Genomic DNA, 18,792 nt, shown 5'->3' on the forward strand with positions numbered 1-18,792 from the left:
ATTCAACTTAATATATAGACAAATATATTGTTAATAAAGGAATGTCCCTCATAATAATGACACCCTAATGTTTATAAAGTCCCTTCTAATATTGAATTTGATACTATCAAATTCATGTTTAACTTTTTTTTCCCCCTGACAGGGACGCTTTCACTGATGATCACTCCTATGAATGTGGAGATCAGAAAACAGGGTCAACATACCTACTTTTAAAACAAGGTCCTGATGTTGTGAGACATAAAAAGACTGACACTTGGGCAAAATAAGAAACTAAATTTAGGGTTGTTAGAGGGAAAATGAGATATTTGGAGAGTTACAAGTTAAAATTTCTTTATAAATACATCCTTTTTTTCCCCATTGTATATCCTTGCCACCTTTGTCAAATATAAGGTGTCCATAGGTACGTGGATTTATCTCTGGGCTTTCTATTCTGTTCCATTGATCTATATTTCTGTCTTTGTGCCAGTACCATATTGTCTTGATGACTGTGGCTTTGTAGTATAGTCTGAAGTCAGGCAGGTTGATTCCTCCAATTCCATTCTTCTTTCTCAAGATTGCTTTGGCTATTTGAGGTTTTTTGTATTTCCATACAAATTGTGAAATTATTTGTCCTAGTTTTGTGAAGAATACTGTTGGTAGCTTGATAGGGATTGCATTGAATCTATAGATTGCTTTGGGTAGTATAGTCATTTTGACAATACTGGTTCTTCCAATCCATGAACACGGTATATTTCTCCATCTGTTTGTGTCCTCTTTGATTTCTTTCATCAGTGTTTTATAGTTTTCTATGTATAGGTCTTTTGTTTCTTTAGGTAGATATACTCCTAAGTATTTTATTCTTTTTGTTGCAATGGTAAATGGTATTGTTTCCTTAATTTCTCTTTCTGTTTTCTCATGGTTAGTGTATAGGAATGCAAGGGATTTCTGTGTGTTAATTTTATATCCTGAAACTTTACTGTATTCATTGATTAGCTCTAGTAATTTTCTGGTAGAGTCTTTAGGGTTTTCTATGTAGAGGATCATGTCATCTGCAAACAGTGAGAGTTTCACTTCTTCTTTTCCTATCTGGATTCCTTTTACTTCTTTTTCTGCTCTGATTGCTGTGGCCAACACTTCCAAAACTATGTTGAATAGTAGTGGTGAGAGTGGGTACCCTTGTCTTGTTCCTGATTTTAGGGGAAATGCTTTCAATTTTTCACCACTGAGGGTGATGCTTGCTGTGGGTTTGTCATATATAGCTTTTATTATGTTGAGGTATGTTCCTTCTATTCCTGCTTTCTGGAGAGTTTTAATCATAAACGGATGTTGAATTTTGTCAAAGGCTTTTTCTGCATCTATTGAGATAATCATATGGCTTTTATCTTTCAATTTGTTAATGTGGTGCATTATATTGATTGATTTGTGGATATTAAAGAATCCTTGCATTCCTGGGTTAAAGCCCACTTGGTCATGATGTATGATCTTTTTAATATGTTGTTGGATTCTGTTTGCTAGAATTTTGTTAAGGATTTTTGCATCTATGTTCATCAGTGATATTGGCCTGTAGTTTTCTTTTTTTGTGGCATCTTTGTCTGGTTTTGGAATTAGGGTGATGGTGGCCTCATAGAATGAGTTTGGGACTTTCCCTTCTTCTGCAATTTTCTGGAAGAGTTTGAGTAAGATAGGTGTTAGCTCTTCTCTAAATTTTTGGTAGAATTCAGCTGTGAAGCCACCTGGTCCTGGGCTTTTGTTTGCTGGAAGACTTCTGATTACAGTTTCGATTTCCGTGCTTGTGATGGGTCTGTTAAGATCTTCTATTTCTTCCTGGTTCAGTTTTGGAAAGTTATATTTTTCTAAGAATTTGTCCATTTCTTCCAAGTTGTCCATTTTATTGGCATAGAGCTGCTGGTAGTAGTCTCTTATGATCCTTTGTATTTCAGTGTTGTCTGTTGTGATCTCTCCATTTTCATTCTTAATTTTGTGAATTTGGTTCTTCTCCCTTTGTTGCTTAATGAGTCTGGCTAACGGTTTGTCAATTTTGTTTATTTTTTTAAACAAGTGGTGCTGGGAAAACTGGTCAACCAACTGTAAAAGAATGAAACCAGAACACCTTCTAACACCATACACAAACATAAACTCATAATGGATTAAAGATCTAAATGTAAGAGCAGAAACTATAAAACTCCTAGAGGAGAACATAGGCAAAACACTCTCCGACATAAATCACAGCAGGATTCTCTCTCACCCACCTCCCAGAATATTGGAAATAAAAGCAAAAATAAACAAATGGGACCTAATGAAACTTAAAAGCTTTTGCACAACAAAGGAAACTATAAGCAAGGTGAAAAGACAGCCCTCAGAATGGGAGAAAATAATAGCAAACGAAGAAACAGACAAAGGATTAATCTCAAAAATAAACAAGAAACTCCTGCAGTTCAATTTCAGAAAAATAAATGACCCAATCAAAAAATGGGCCAAAGAACTAAACAGACATTTCTCCAAATAAGACATACAGAAGGCTAACAAACACATGAAAAGATGCTCAACATCACTGATTATCAGATAAATGCAAATCAAAACCACAATGATGTACCATTACATGCCAGTCAGGATGGCTGCTACACAAAAGTCTACGAGCAATAAATTCTGGAGAGGGTGTGGAGAAAAGGGAACCCTCTTACACTGTTGGTGGGAATGCAAACTAGTACAGCCACTATGGAGAACAGTGTGGAGATTTCTTAAAAAACTGGAAATAAAACTGCCATACGACCCAGCAATCCCACTACTGGGCGCACACACCAAGGAAACCAGATCTGAAAGAGACACGTGTACCCTGATGTTCATCGCAGCACTGTTTATAATAGCCAGGACATGGAAGCAACCTAGATGCCCATCAGCAGACGAATGGATAAGGAATCTGTGGTACATATACACCATGGAATATTACTCAGCCATTAAAAAGAATTCATTTGAATCAGTTCTAATGAGATGGATGAAACTGGAGTCCATTATACAGAGTGAAGTAAGCCAGAAAGATAAAGACCAATACAATATACTAACACATATAAATGGATTTTACAAAGATGGTAACGATAACCCTATATGCAAAACAGAAAAAGATTCATAGATGTACAGAACAGACTTTTAGACTCTATGGGAGAAGGCGAGGGTGGGATGTTTTGAGAGAAGAGCATTGAAACATGTATATTATCAAGGGTGAAACAGATCACCAGCCCAGGTTGGATGCATGAGACAAGTGCTCAGGGCTGGTGCACTGGGAAGACCCAGAGGGATGGGGTGGGGAGGGAGGCGGGAGGGGGGATTGGGATGGGGAATACATGTAAATCCATGGCTGATTCATGTCAATGTATGGCAAAAACCACTACAATATTGTAAAGTAATTAGCCTCCAACTAATAAAAATAAATTAAAAATAAATAAATAAATGCATCTTTTTAAAAGTACATTTATTTAATGTGCCTCATTTTCATAAAATGTCATTGTCTTTTACTCAGTTTGTAAGGAAACAGCACCGTACTCATTCCAAATGCACATAATTGTTCACTGGTGTCAACACTGCTCACTCAGCATGCTGTATTCGGAGAAGGCAATGGCACCCCACTCCAGTACTTTTGCCTGGAAAATCCCTTGGATGGAAGAGCCTGGTGGGCTATAGTCCATGGGGTTGCTAAGAGTCAGACCTGACTGAGCGCTTCACTTTCATTTTTCACTTTCAATCATTGGAGAAGGAAACGGCAACCCACTCCAGCGTTCTTGTCTGGAGGATCCCAGGGACAGGGGAGCCTGGTGGGCTGCCGTCTATGGGGCCGCACAGAGTCGGACATGACTGAAGCGACTTAGCCGCAGCAGCCTGCTGTATTAGGATGACTGCTGTTGAACTGAGTTAAATAGTTGTAGGTTTTAATCTCTGCTCATACAAGTTAATTCAATGTGAGTGGTCAATTCAAGTTATCAACATGGAGTGCCTTCACTGTGAAATGGATAAAAAAGATAACTGCTTCCCATTGTAAGAGTACATTGTGCATGAGTGCTCAGTCATGTCCGACTCTGCAACCCCACGGACTGTAGCCCACCAGGCTCCTGTGTCCATGGGATTCTCCAGGCAAGAATACAAGACCAGGTTGCTATTTCCTCCTCCTGGGGATCTTCCCAACCCAGGGACTGAACCCGAGTCTCCTGCGTCTTCAGCACTGGCAGGTGGATTCGTAACCACTGAGCCGCCTGGGAGGCCATACTAAGTGCAAACTGCCACCATCTTGTATAGAGGCAGTCATACTGGTATTTTTATTTTCATTATCATCACTTTAATCACATGTCCATTACCTCAGTAAATGACAACTTTGTCATAATCTCCTGGGAAAGAGAATTAGGAGTTACCCCAAAGATGTAGTTACATTTACACATCTTGGTAAGATATATCCATTTGGAAAGCTACATCAGTGAGCCTGTGATTCAAAGACTATATCATAACAAAAGAACACATGATTTAAAGTGATGAAAATGTATAAGAAAGTTATGTTCTTTGATGCTTAAGAATTTTTCAGATGTTTTTATTTTGCAATTCATGAACCTCTTTTTAAAATTTATTGAAATGTCCATCAAGATCTAATGTTTTTTTAAATAGATTCACAGAAGGTAAATCCATCAGAAGAGGCATGACCTTAGTCAAGGGATTGAGTACATAGGTCATGGATAACCTTTGTGGCAATGGAAAAGTTGCTGATTATCCCACTTTCTACAGAAAATAATGTGTGCCCCAAAAATGTGGACCTGTGTCAGCAAGTAAGAAAAAACAGAAAGCAACAGATTCTCCACAGCTTTAAGAGTTGTTAAGTGTGTATGTGGAAGCAGGAAGGGGGTTAGTCATTTATTCTGAGACATCATTTCTGGTGTTCCTGAGTGTAACTGAACTCTCACTCACCTGACTTCCAATGATTTCTGTACAGTACAGTTTGGAAGTAGCCAATTTTGTGGACCACTGCATTTTTGACAAATATTTTTAGTATTGAAACATTTTAGAAACTTCTTTTTGTATATAGATTTTAAGTGAAAAGTTTAAAAGGATTTTATAGGAACCATTTGAATTTCTGACTTTTGCTAAACTGTTATTCAGTAGCTAAGTCGTATCCTTGTGACCCCATGGACTGCAGTATGCCAGGCTTCCCTGTCCTTCACTGACTCCTGAAGTTTGCTCAAACTCATGTCTAGTGAGTCAGTGATGATAACATTTTCCTAAACTAAATGCTATTTAATAAGCACTTTGCATAGCCTGGGATAAGTACATCATGAAGTAAAATTTAGTTAAGCTCTCCTAATCAAATAAGTGAATTCACTTATATTTTGTTGGGAAAGAACTCATAGTGTAGTACCCCAGCAACAGGCTGAGATTTCTATGGAAAACATGACTTACACTCAACTGCTTTACTTTTTTCACTGTTTAAGTTTGCAAGAAACTAAGACAAGGGCCACCAACAGATGAAATAACGTGTGAGCGGAATGACTTCCAGCAGCAGGGAGCTCCCGTGAGGACCTGCCCTGCTCACAGCCCCTTCGCCTGTGTTCTCAGCCCCACCAGCAATAACATACTGACAGCCACACAGAGACGGTCACCAGGCGAGGACAGACAGCTCCCTAGGCCGGGACACTGCAGAGCCACTCGGAGGTGTCACCAGGAGCAGACAGACAGACCTCGGAGATGTCACCAGGAGCAGACAGACAGACAGATACCTCCCTAGGCTGAGACACTGCAGAGCCACTCGGAGACGTCACCAGGAGCAGACAGACAGACACCGCCCTCAGACCGGGGACTGTCAGAGGGCAAGGCCGGTGTTCTGCCTTCTTTTAATCAGTCCGAGAGCCTCCATTTGCCCAGTCTGCTTCCTGAGGATTCTCTAATGCGCTTGGGGCGGGGATAGATTAGTTAACTGTAGAAACAGTGTACAGCTGAAGGACTTTGCGGAACGTCTCTGGTCATTTCAGAGAGAGCGACCCGGTTTCCACCCGCAGCGTCGACTCTCAGGCTGGGACCCACTCACCCTCGCACACAGGCTGCAGTCCTGACCAGGACCCGTTGAGCAGACACGTCCGCTCGGCCGAGCCCCGCAGCTGGTAGCCCATTTCACAGGAGAAGCGGAGGAGGCTCTTGGCCTTAAACTCCTCTCCAAGCCGGGACCCATGGGCTGGGGTCCCAGGATCACCGCAAAATCCAGGGTTATTTCCTGCAGAACACAAACACATGGCAATAGATGATGCTGTTTATTTATTTATTTATTTATTTTTATTTTTTTTATTTTTTTATTTGTTGGAGGCTAATTACTTCACAACATTTCAGTGGGTTTTGTCATACATTGATATGAATCAGCCATAGATTTACACGTATTCCCCATCCCGATCCCCCCTCCCACCTCCCTCTCCACCCGATTCCTCTGGGTCTTCCCAGTGCACCAGGCTCGAGCACTTGTCTCATGCATCCCAATCTTTAAAGAGAATGAAACTTTATGTAAATGTATATCAAACATGATCACAGTCATAACATTCTAGAAATCCTGTGAGAAAGATTTTCTTTATTACAGCACAAAAATAGAAGACTCTAATAAATTGTTTCCATGTAACTAAAATCAAAATAGTTTATTAAAATATGGTAGTGATGATAATTGATATTCTTTGGAAGAAAGAAAACACTGGGGCCATGAGTGCAGGAATTTCTTATTGGAAATGCTGGTGAGGATGCCCACAAGGAGATGGGGGAAGGTGTGTTGGGAATAAAAAAATCAAGTAAGAGGTGTGATCCACTGAGTTTTATTATGAAACATTCCTGGAAGAATTAAGATGATTTCTTTTCCAAATAGAACCAATGTGATTCCAAACAGAACCAATGATGGAGAAACCGCGCTGGGACAGGCATTCATTTAAAGAGAAGAGTAAGCCGAAGATGCCGGTGGTGTATCTAGGGGCGTGTGTGGCTGGAGTGGGTTAGTAACCGGTTTAGAGATGGAAGCCCCCAGTCTGTGTTTCATACGACGGACGACCTGCCCGCGCCAGCTCACCTGTGCAGTGGGGCAGGGCTCCGCTCCAGTGACTGTCCTCCTGGCAGGTTCTGCTGCTGTTGCCCACGAGACTGCGGCTGCCTCGGCACGAGTAGCGGACCACGGCCCCATACGTGAACAGGTCTCCTGTGAGTATGGCGTTGGCAGGGACGCCGGGGTGTCCACACGATATCACTTGAAAGAAAAGAAAATAATCATAAGTACATTGTTCCCATGAAGCTGCTCTGTGTTGGTCACTGTACTTCAGAGACTCATACAATCACCACCTATTAACAAAAACACATCCCTGGTACCCTGTGGATGAGAAGCGTCAACTTCCAGATGACCCTCCCTCACACATTACTGAAGACCAGGAAGGGTCCGTCAGTGAAACTTTGTTTTTATTTGTTTGTTTTTTTATTAAGGTAGCTGTGTCGAAGGTAGAAATTGACATTGAGATTTTCAAAAAGAAAGTCATCTACCTAAATTTTTCCATCCTCCCTTCAGTTCAGTTCAGTTCAGTCGCTCAGTCGTGTCCGACTCTTTGCGACCCCATGAATCACAGCACACCAGGCCTCCCTGTCCATCAACAACTCCTGGAGTTTACTCAAACTCATGTCCGTTGAGTCCGGTGATGCCATCCAACCATCTCATACTCTGTCATCCCCTTCTCCTCCTGCCCTCAATCTTTCCCAGCATCAGGGTCTTTCCAAATGAGTCAGTTCTTTGCATCAGGTGGCCAAAGTATTGGAGTTTCAGCTTAAACATCAGTCCTTCCAATAAACACCCAGGACTGATCTCCTTTAGGATGGACTGATTTGCTCTCCTTGCAGTCCAAGGGACTCTCAAGAGTCTTCTCCAACACCACAGTTCAAAAGCACCAATTCTTCTGTGCTCAGCTTTCTTTATAGTCCAACTCTCACATCCATACATGACTACTGGAAAAACCATACCTTTGACTAGATGAATCTTTGTTGGCAAATTAATGTCTCTGCTTTTTAATATGCTGTCTAGGTTGGTCATAACTTTCCTTCCAAGGTGTAAGTGTCTTTTAATTTCATGGCTGCAATCACCATCCACAGTGATTTTGGAGCCCAGAAAAATAAAGTCCGCTACTGTTTCCATTGTTTCCCCAACTATTTGCCATGAAGTGTTGGGATCAGATGCCATAATCTTAGTTTTCTGAATGTTGAACTTTAAGCCAACTTTTTCACTCTCTTCTTTCACTTTCATCAATAGGCCCTTCAGTTCTTCTTCACTTTCTGCCATATGGGTGGTGTCATCTGCACATCTGAGGTTATTGATATTTCTCCCGACAATCTTGATTCTGGCTTGTGCTTCATCCAGCCCAGCGTTTCTCATGATGTACTCTGTATATAAGTTAAATAAGCAGGGTGACAATATACAGCCTTGACATGCTCATTTTCCTATTTGGAACCAGTCTGTTGTTCCATGTCCAGTTCTAACTGTTGCTTCCTGAAATGCATACAGGTTTCTCAAGAGGCAGGTCAGGTGGTCTGGTATTCCCATCTCTTTCAGAATTTTCCACAGTCTATTGTGATCCACACAGCCAAAGGCTTTGGCATAGTCAATAAAGCAGAAATAGGTATTTTTCTGGAACTCTCTTGCTTTTTCAGTGATCCAGCGGATGTTGGCAATTTGATCTCTGGCTCCTCTGCCTTTTCTAAAACCAGCTTGAACATCTGGAAGTTCACGGTTCACATATTGCTGAAGCCTGGCTTGGAGAATTTTGAGCATTACTTTACTAGCGTGTGAGATGAGTGCAATTGTGCAGTAGTTTGAGCCCTTAGCTGTATACTAAGTAAACAGTGTTCATACAAAAAGGTAGAGACTAACATAGATCCACCAAAGCTATCACCATTATTTCTTCAGTTAGTATGCTTTGCATGGGAACAAAACTCAGTCAAATCTGCTCCCTCTTCCAGATCACATGTCTAGAGACACCATTCTAACAAATTTTCCTTGTTAGTATCTGTCTTAAATATGTTTAAATTGGGGTCTAGTTGCTTTATAATATTATGCTAGTTTCTGCTGTGCAACAAAGTGAATCAGCTATATATAAATATATATATATATATATATATATATATATATCTGCTATTAAATTTTTTACTTTAATAAAAAATAAGATGCTTAAGTTAAAAAGGTTTCTCAAGAGGCAGGTCAGGTGGTCTGGTATTCCCATCACTTTCAGAATTCTCCACAGTTTATTGTGATCCAGTCAAAGGCTTTGGCACAGTCAATAAAGCAGAAATAGATGTTTTTCTGGAACTCTCTTGCTTTTTCGATGCTCCAGCAGATGTTGGCAGTTTGATCTCTGGTTCCTCTGCCTTTTCTAAAACCAGCTTGAACATCTGGAAGTTCATAGTTCACGTATTGTTGAATCCTGGCTTGGAGAATTTTGAGCATTACTTGACTAGCATGTGAGATGAGTGCAGTTGTGTGGTAGTCTGAACTCTCTTTGGCATTGCCTTTCTTTGGGATTGGAATGAAAACTGATGTTGATACTGAAAGTACAGAGGGAGAAATGATCTTAAAAGATAGATTTCTCACTCAGTCAGCTCTAGCTATCTGCTGTAAGCTACAAAAACAGGTGTCTGGATCAAATCAGTCTTTAGAAAAACTTGCAGCTGGCTCATACAGTGTATTATGGTAGAAAATATGAGGAAGAAAATAGGAAGAAAAAAGAACCAGGCCAAAGACTGAAGCCCCAACAATGGCTGTTAGACCTGCTTTGAAACAGCTTGAGGAAAAATGCCCAGAGGGACCCAGGTAGAAAGGGACGACTTGTTATTACTGTGGGAAGGAGGGGCATCTCAAGCGGGATTGCCCTCAGGCATCTGAGCCACCCCCAGCTCTGTATCCGGTCTGCAAAGGGCCACACTGGAGAGACTGCCCTCCGAGGTGCAGCCCCAGAGGTCGGACTCTCAAGACAGTTGGGACTGAAGGTGTCGGGGGGTCTCCACACAAGCCCCCTTCCTAATTACACCTGAGGAACCCCAGGTATTAGTAACTGTGGGGGCCAATCAGTTGATTTTCTTTTGGATGCTGGGGCCACTTTCTCTGTGCTCACGGAAGCACCCGGTCCACTTTCCTCCTGACCCACTACTGTAATGGGGCTGTCAGGAGGAGCCAACGCTATTATGTCAGTCATCCTTTAAGCTGCAACTGGGACTCTGTGCTATTTTCTTGAGTTTTTAATTGTGTTGGGAGTCTCTCTCACCCCTTCTGGGGAGGGATATGCTGAACAATGTCCAGGCCTCTGTTTTCATAAATATGGAACCCATTCTTTTTAACTGAACAAAATGTAAATCCTAAAGTGTGGGCTGATGGAAAAACTGTGGGTCAAGCACAAAATGCTGTTCTGGTTGTTATCAAGCTCAATGACCCTCACTTATTTCCACATCAAAAGCAGTATTCACTAAAGTCTGAGGTATTAAGGAAGGGTTAAAACCCATCATTGAAAATTTAAAGGAACAGCGGCTATTAATTCTCTGTAATAGTCCATATAACACTGCTATTTTGGATGTAAAAATATCAAATGATAAATAGAAACTAATTCAAGATATACAAATAAGTGCCTGATCCTTATACCTGATTGTCTGAAGTTCCTGAATGAGCCAAATATATTTCAGTCACTGATTTGAAGGTTGCTTTCTAGAGTTAAACCTATATTAAATCATCCTCTATTCATGACATTAAGATAATTGAGAGGATTCTTGGGCATTACAGGCTATTGCTGCATTTTGATTCTGGGTTATGGGGAACTTGCTGGACTTTTATATAAACTTTTAACTGAAACTCAGCAGGCCCAAACAAGCTGGTTTGGTCCCCAGAGGATCAAAAGGCTTTTAAGGCTCTACAAATTGCTCTCTTGCAGGCTCCTGATTTGAGCCTGCCCACAGGATCAGAGTTCAGTTTGTTACTGAAAAAAGGCTATGGCCACATTGCTTAAGGGTAATTGCTACTACTGTTTGCTAATGACTAAAGCTCATAAGTTTACTAATGGACAAAATCTTGCTGTACTGACTTCTCATGATGTAAGTGGGTTCTTAAACTCTAAAGTTCAGAGCAAGAATGGCTTCATCTTTAAAGCTGCTGTAACTCAAGGGGTGTCAAAAGCTCTAAGAATAGAATATCACTTACACTGTTCCTGGAGACCCCAATTTTCAGAAAAAGTTAAAAGGCTACTGACATTATTGAGGCATCTGCATAAGGTAACTCAGGAAACATAAGACTGTTGGTTTAAAGTTTTACCCATAGCTTTAATGAGGGCTTGAGCTGCCCCTAAGAAGAAGGGAGTGTCTCTGTGACAGACTTTTTTGTGCACAGATATTGTCATGGATCCGGAAGCCTTAGAATTAACTATGTGACTCAGCTTTTAGCTTTTCAGCAGACTTTTCCAGGAGATTAACTCCTGACCCAGCCTTTGAGTCAAATAAGCCACTGTTTGAGCCTGGAAACGAGATGGGCCTGAGAATATATGTGGGCTTGCTTCTGGTGACTCCAAAAGTCCTGAGTCTGCTGTTTGACCCTCAAGACAATGTCTTCTTGTCCTGGGCTCATTCCTACGCTGCATTTCACAATTGGTCTAATTACTGGGTCTGTGGAGCACTCTCCTGCTCATCAATTGAAGGCTTAACAAGGTGGGTTTCTCCTCGTCAAGGAAAGGACTTTCCTCAACTCTGAAATGACATCCAACAATCCTAAGATGGATTGATGTAACTATGGACATGATGTGACTTTTAATTTTGATTATGTTTTAACTTGGTTTAATGACTATTTTGCCTTATATCTAGACCTGTATAATGGGTTTGTTTCTAACTGTCTGAGTTCTTAAATTACAAATGATTGTCCAGGCTCCTACAAGTGCCACAACCTCCTTCAACTACTACTTGGGGCCCCTGGATCTAAGACCCTCAGTATGATGGTTAGGAGAATATGTTGCCTCAACAATTTAGGGATGGCACCTCTAAACAGTAGGAAGTAGTTATGAATTGAAAACAATGCCCCTTTCCATTGGCAAAATAACTCCCCTAAAAGAAAAGGGAGGAATGGGAGGCAGGTTGATAAGAAGGCCCCTCTCTCCTCCTCAGGAGGAGGAAAGGAATTCTCAAGGAGGAGGAAAGGACAAACATCCTTTTTTTTTTTTCCTCTACATTCCTTAGTCCTAGTCATATAAATAAAACGGTTTTTTCTTTAAACCTGGAACTGATGGTTATGCAACAAACAACGCAGTTTAAACTCTATACTAAGGATTATATAACAATAATGTATCCTGCTTGAGGACACTTTCTCCTTCTTGAAAACCTCCTGACTAATCTTGTTATCTTAAAATGTAAATTGTGGGAGTGGGTCTAGTAAGATTTTTACAAACTTGAAACATTCTTTTGATTTATTGTAATAACCAATTAAAAATGTATATAACTCCCTTTCCTAAGACTAGCAAGTGGGGCACTCTCTGTCCCCCTGCTGATGCCTATGTCAGAGGCACTCTCTGTCCCTTTTAATACTTTAATAAAACTCTGCTATACAAAATCTCTTGAGTGATCAAGCCTAGTCCTTGGTTCTGAAGCAGAATCTTCTTCTTCGGAGATCACGAATTCAACACCGTTCACTGTAAGCTATCAACTGGACTGAGGGTGCCAGAAATGATCCAAAGGGAGCTGATTTAACATCGAAGAGAGATTGCATTTGGTCATCGGCAACCGCAGAGTGACACCAACCAGAGAGGCAGGCTTCAGAAAGGCCCCAGTGCCCCCCGAGTCACACTCACCCTCCCCTGACACTCTCTCCTCCTGACCTCCACTCACTGGAGACAGGAGTTTACTAGAGTCCTAAAAAGAAGCTAACTAGCGCTGACTCAGTGACATGCTTGGTCAATGATCAGTTCCAGGTGAAACAAAAAAGAAAAAAAATCAGTAAACCATACAACACCACAAATAGAGAGGGTGGTCAGTCGCTGCAGAGTCTGTGGTAAAAAAGCACTCCTTGGAGAGCATGTGTTCCCAAGTTCCCATAACTCCAGTGGTTAATGATAACAGCAGTGGGAACTCATCAATTCAGAAAATGACATCAGTGAAAAGCTGGTTCCTGGAGGTCTGGGGCACAGCGGTATCATCACAACCACTAATGGAAGTCTTGGGGATGCTGGGGAAGAGGCTCAGCAAATCTTTGGGGAGAAAATAAAACTAATTTCTCTGAAAAATTCCCATGTGTGAGGCATGGAAAACCAGAACACATAAAATTTGATGAGAATTGTAACACATTTATAGATTTTTTTTTATTGGTCATACAAGCCTGTACATTTGTTTTTGAAAGTCATCGCTCTCTTTCTCCATAAGAATTAACTGTATTATTACACTTAAAATTTGACACAGGTTTCCAGGAAGATACAAAGGGCTTTGAGGGACCTTGACTTGCAGGAAAAAAGTCTCCAGCACCAGTCCACTCTGAAAATGTACTGAAAACGCTGTAATCATGAAGGCTAAAATGGACTATCACCTTTATTTCAATTTATAATGTTGTCATTTCCCATTTTCTGTATGCATGAAAAATGAATACTAAAAAGATATTGATTTTAAGAATGGTTTTGTTTCTGATTTTTAAAAGACCAAGGAGAGTGATTCCCTTTCCTTCATTTTCAGACTCTGTTTTAAAAAGACACAAGACAATTCTCTTTGAACTCAAGGACAATATGCTATTTCAAGGCAAAGAAAGTAATACTATAGCTAGTGGGTGAAAAGGAAAATGCCCCTGATCATCTGCATACTGTTAATAACCTTTTCTGGGAAGCCAGAGCCAAGACCTGTAATTCTGTCTGCCTGGAGCAGCACCCCATTTTCCTCTTAGTTAAACCTAAGGGTCAGGAGGAAGTTCCGACCAAGATGCCGTCTTCTTTATCAGGCTCACACTGGACTGTCCTGGAAGAGTTGATGAGACAAATGAGACCCCCAGAGTGCTCCACGCTTCCGGCCACAGATACTGGGTCGGTAGATGGAGGCTCCCTACTACAGCCATTTGCAGTATCTCTGAACCTGGGTCCCCAGGGAGGCAGCGTGTTGCGAGAGGCACAGTCTGGAGGCTGCTGGCACCTGGGTGAACCGGTGGATCTGCCTACCTGCCGGGCTGAAGCAGGAAACGAGTGCTGAGGAGTGGACACAGGGACAGCAGGGTCCAGGCAGAGCTGACCAGGTTCCTTGCCCTCTTAAAGATATCATAAAAACTAATACGATTTGTGATGGGGTCAGGTCGAGAGAATAAAAAATCAACACCTTTTTGAATAGTATAAAAAAAAACTACATATGTTGTGTTGGCAGTGTTCTTTCAAGGCTAGACGACCCCACTCACCCAGACACTTGGGCAGAGAGCGATCCCACAGGCCGTTCGCCATGCAGGTGAGGGCAGAAGATCCCAGCAGGTAGAAGCCCCTCTTGCACTGATATACAACAGTCACTCCATACTCAAAACCCTCGGGGAGGCTCTGGTGATCGTGACGAACAGCGTTTTCCACCAAGCCTGGGTCGGAGCAGTTCACCACTGTGGAGGGGAGCACATCACACATAGTTTACACGCAGCTCTACAGTTACAACCCTGGAGGGGGGGATGGCAACCCACTCCAGCGTGCTCACCTGGGGAATCCCAGGGGGACAGAGGAGCCTGGTGGGCTGCAGTCCAAGGGGTCACAAAGAGTCAGACATGGCTGACTAAACAACAACAACAACATTTATAAATGAAACAGACTGCAGAGAAGGTGAACTCCTCCTCGTGGTTTTGGGAAGTTTGTAGGATGACAACCTCACAGCCAAGGCTTAGTGTGAAATCCTGCAGCCTTGAGCAGCTCCACTTCCTGCTCTGGGTCACCAGGCTTCAAAAAAATATCAAGCAACATATTGGCTTCTACAGCAATTTTAACATGAGGCTGATACCTTTTAACTGCTTCCTAATAATAAGCTTCTTCAATGTAAAGTCTAAAATTAGTTTTCCTGCTTATATTTTTACATTATGAAAATGTTACAGTAGAAATGGCTGAAGTTAAAGTCTTTGTATGTGAGTGTGAGGGTTTAGGATAGCCTGGGACACACAAATTAATTCCTCCCCCTACCCCCATCAACATGCACTAATGCTTCAATATATGCCTGCAGAGATTTCTGTTAAACATTTGTCCTAAGTTGTCTCAATCGTGTCTAACTCTTTGTGACCCCATGGACTGTAGCCTGCCAGGCTCCTCCATCCAGGGATTTCCCAGGCAAGAATACTGGACTGGGTTGCCATGCCTTTCCCCCAGGGGATCTTCCCAACCCAGGGATTGAACCCGCATCTCTCACATCTCCTCCATTGGCAGACAGGTTCGTTACCACTAGCACCACCTGAGAAGCCTTCCATCAACACTTAATAGAATGTAAATAAGGTGGCCCCTGGTTTGAGGTCTTCCCCTGTAGAAACTGCAGGGACAGGGGGCGTGTCCTCGGAGCTTGAGTGCCCACTGGCGTCGGGGAGGGGACCAGGCGCCACAGGTGCAGAGGAGAGAAGGGGCCGGGACTGTCTGCACTCTGACCGCCCAGGGGAAGGGCAGCTGTGGGAGCCACGCTCTCGCCCACATTTCAGACCTGCGGCAACTGCTGCACTCTTAGTTGGAGACACAGTGCCTAGCAGAGGGTAACACATCAGAGTGAAACCGGTGACAGACTCACTGTGGGGGTCTTCCCACATCCCAGCATCACACCCCTCAACACGCTAAGCAGAGAGACCTGGCCTTGATGTTTAGGTGTTAAAGCCTGACACAGAACAGGAAGTCCTCAGTTGGGGAGAAAGGGAAAGATTGTATCATATACACAGCCCACATGGAGTCCCGGAGGACATTTGTGTTTATTGGGGGTTAAGACATTCATGTAATGGATCAGCAACATGTCTGAGGTCACAAAGGTAGTTACACCAGAGCTAGGTGAGGGTCAGAGCTCTGGACCACCTGAGGCCTCCTGAGCCTCCTGCAGTGGACGCAGGGCTTTGTGAGAAAAGGGCGGCGGAAGGAGGGAGGGGGAGGGGAGGAGGGAGGGAGGAGGAAGGGAGGAAAGAGCCATTTCCTTATCTTCTTAATTCTTTTATCTTACAATTTGTTTACATTTCCTTTTCTATGTTTACTCCTGTTTCTTGCTTATTTCTTATTTTCTTTTATGGCTCATTAAAAATCTGATCACAAACAGGAAATACAAGAAAATGATGCTCCATAATGGAAACTATAGCCAAATTAAATTCTTTGGCAGTGGGAAAAAATGGGTAAGGATTAGTTCACTCACTTTTTTTTTTTAAAGTATTCATAGTTGATTAGAGTTCTGAGTAATATTTGTTTTTAAATTTTCCAGTAGAAGGAATTATGCAAAGTTGAGAGGACAATTGAAGGTGAGATAACTCTGTTCAGTATACTGCACAGAATAAATGTTTTCAGCTTGTTTACTAACTGCATGAATCAAAATTTAAATATAAGATTACTGGTCACAGGGGGAAAAAACCCAAAAAACAATTTATTATGACTGTTTTTCAAATACATGAAGGTAACCTTTCATCTTTTATCAATAACTGATAAAAATAAAGAAATTGATTTTCAGTGTAATGTGATATTCAGGTTTGATAAAGAAGAAACATTCTCATTGATTATAATTGATTCTAGTTAAATTTCAGAGACAGGTGGGGGTGGGGAGACTGAGAACCTACTATGTGTCAGGCACTTTGCTAAGCATGTCACATGCGCTGGTTTACTTAGAACTCACAGAAACCCAAGCCTTCTTTGCCCATTTGTAGAAGAAAGCTGATGTTCTCCAGTGAAGTTGAGGCTTAACTAACTACAAGATTTGTAACAGGAGGGAAAGCAGCAGGGCACAACTTTTGAGAGGATGACTTAGCACAAGAATGCAACAGAAACCGATTAGAGTCAAATGGGATCAAGGTGACAGACAAGAGGAGACCTTAATCCTCAATCAACAAGTGAAATGACACATCCAGAGGTGCCGGGACAGTTCCCTGGAACTGTTAAAAGACCAAGGAGTAGGCGGTGGCCCAAATCCTGGAAATCTCCACCCCTTCGAATTATCCTCCCACTCATTAGCATATGAAATTACCCAGCCTATAAAAACTAACCACACCAAACTTCGTGGCCACATTCGCCCTCGGCCAGGGCCCACACACTGTGAAGTGTGCGTCTCTCTGTATCTGAATAAATTCACTTCTTACCTATCACTTTGTCTCTCACTGAATTCTTTCCATGATGAGACATCAAGAACCTGAGTTCCAGTAGGTCTCGAAACCAGGTATTGTGGGTTTTGGCTGGATTTGAGTCCCAGGCACGTGGGTTCAAGTCCCAAGCAGGGTCTTGGTTTGGTTTCAGTCCCACCCATATTGGTTAGAGTCCCAATCTGAGGTAAACACTTTCAGATTCAGTTATGTAAGTTTAGTGAGTTTTTGGTTTTTTTGTTTGTTTCCTTTTTCATTCCTCTCTAATCAGAACAAAGCCTTCACTCACCCCATAGTTTCTTAATTTTCTTTATCCTCATGTATGTAACAGCAAAGGACATATATTCTCTGCATTAAAATGACCAATCCAACAAAACTGTAGATAAGATGGAAAAAAATAAAACCTCCTAATGTTTGCCTGTAACACAAACATTTTTACACGGGGAAAGAAAACACTGTGAGTCATCCTGAGACTGTTAGACTTGGTCTACCTCATTTCTTGTCCTTGAACTTGACATGTATTTTGGAATTTAAGAGATAAAGACTCAGAGAATGCTCTTCTATAGAAACAGGGCCTTGAAATAGCAGACATAAACCTGACTCTTAGAGTAGACATGACAATGTCTATTTTCATTCCATGTTACCAAGTCTGCAGCCATACAGCTTATTTACTCCAGAAAGATATTACTACCAGCAAAAAAGTGTGGCTTACTTATTTATTTATTTTCCTGGTCCTGTTTGTAAAGGTAGCAAGGGGGGTTGAGTCGTTTCCTGTATATTGTTGCTGTTGAGTCACTCAGTCGTGTCCAGCTCTTTGTGACCCCACGGACTGCAGCATGCCAGGCTCCTCTACCCTTCACTATTTCCTGGAGTTTGCTCAAACTCATGTCTGTTGAGTCAGAGCCATCCAACCATCTCATCCTCTGTCATCCCCATCTCCTCCTGCCTTCAATCTTTCCCAGTTCTGGATGATGGTGAACTGATTTATCACAAATGCATCAGGCATGGCCTGAGCATTCTTCTGGGTAGGGCTGAGTCTGAGGATAAAATGTGACTCAAGTGGAGAGACTGGAAATCTGCATCTAAACCAGCCTCACTTGAGCACAGATTTACCTGGAGTTTCATTCCAAAGTTCTGGTGGAGTTTCTCTTTCACATCATTAACCAGATACTATAGGGCTGGCTTCCCAGGGGACTCAGATGGTAAAGAACCCACCTGCCAGTGTGGGAGACACAGGTTTGATCCCTGGGTCAGAAAGATCCTGTGGAGAAGGAAATGGCAACCTGCTCCAGTATTCTTGTCTGGGAAGTCCCATGGACAGAGGAGCCTGGCAGACGGCAGCCCACGGGTGGCAGTGAGTCAGACACGACTCGGGAGCTGAGCACACACACTCAGGATTCCACAGCTCATTGACCCCCCATATTAGACATGGGGGAACTGTATCCAAGATTTGGAGGGGGGAGAAATGAAGCACAACAGCATGCTTACACAAGATACAACACCTTAGAATGTCTGGGGAA

At 42.2% G+C, this 18,792-nt stretch overlaps 1 protein-coding gene across 1 annotated transcript in view; it reads right to left on the reverse strand.

Annotated features, from left to right (window-relative positions):
• Nucleotides 1-18,792, reverse strand: part of CSMD1 (CUB and Sushi multiple domains 1) — a 2,014,689-nt gene that overhangs the window by 41,637 nt on the left and 1,954,260 nt on the right. The window contains exons 55-57 of the mRNA XM_043893675.1: nt 14,396-14,584; nt 7,046-7,219; nt 6,035-6,217 (exon numbers count right to left, since the gene is read on the reverse strand). Coding sequence (XP_043749610.1) covers nt 6,035-6,217; nt 7,046-7,219; nt 14,396-14,584 — 546 coding nt within the window. The remainder of the gene's footprint in view (nt 1-6,034; nt 6,218-7,045; nt 7,220-14,395; nt 14,585-18,792) is intronic.

The sequence above is a fragment of the Cervus elaphus genome, chromosome 32, assembly GCF_910594005.1.
Source record: "Cervus elaphus chromosome 32, mCerEla1.1, whole genome shotgun sequence".
In the NCBI taxonomy this organism is placed as follows: Eukaryota; Metazoa; Chordata; class Mammalia; order Artiodactyla; family Cervidae; genus Cervus; species Cervus elaphus.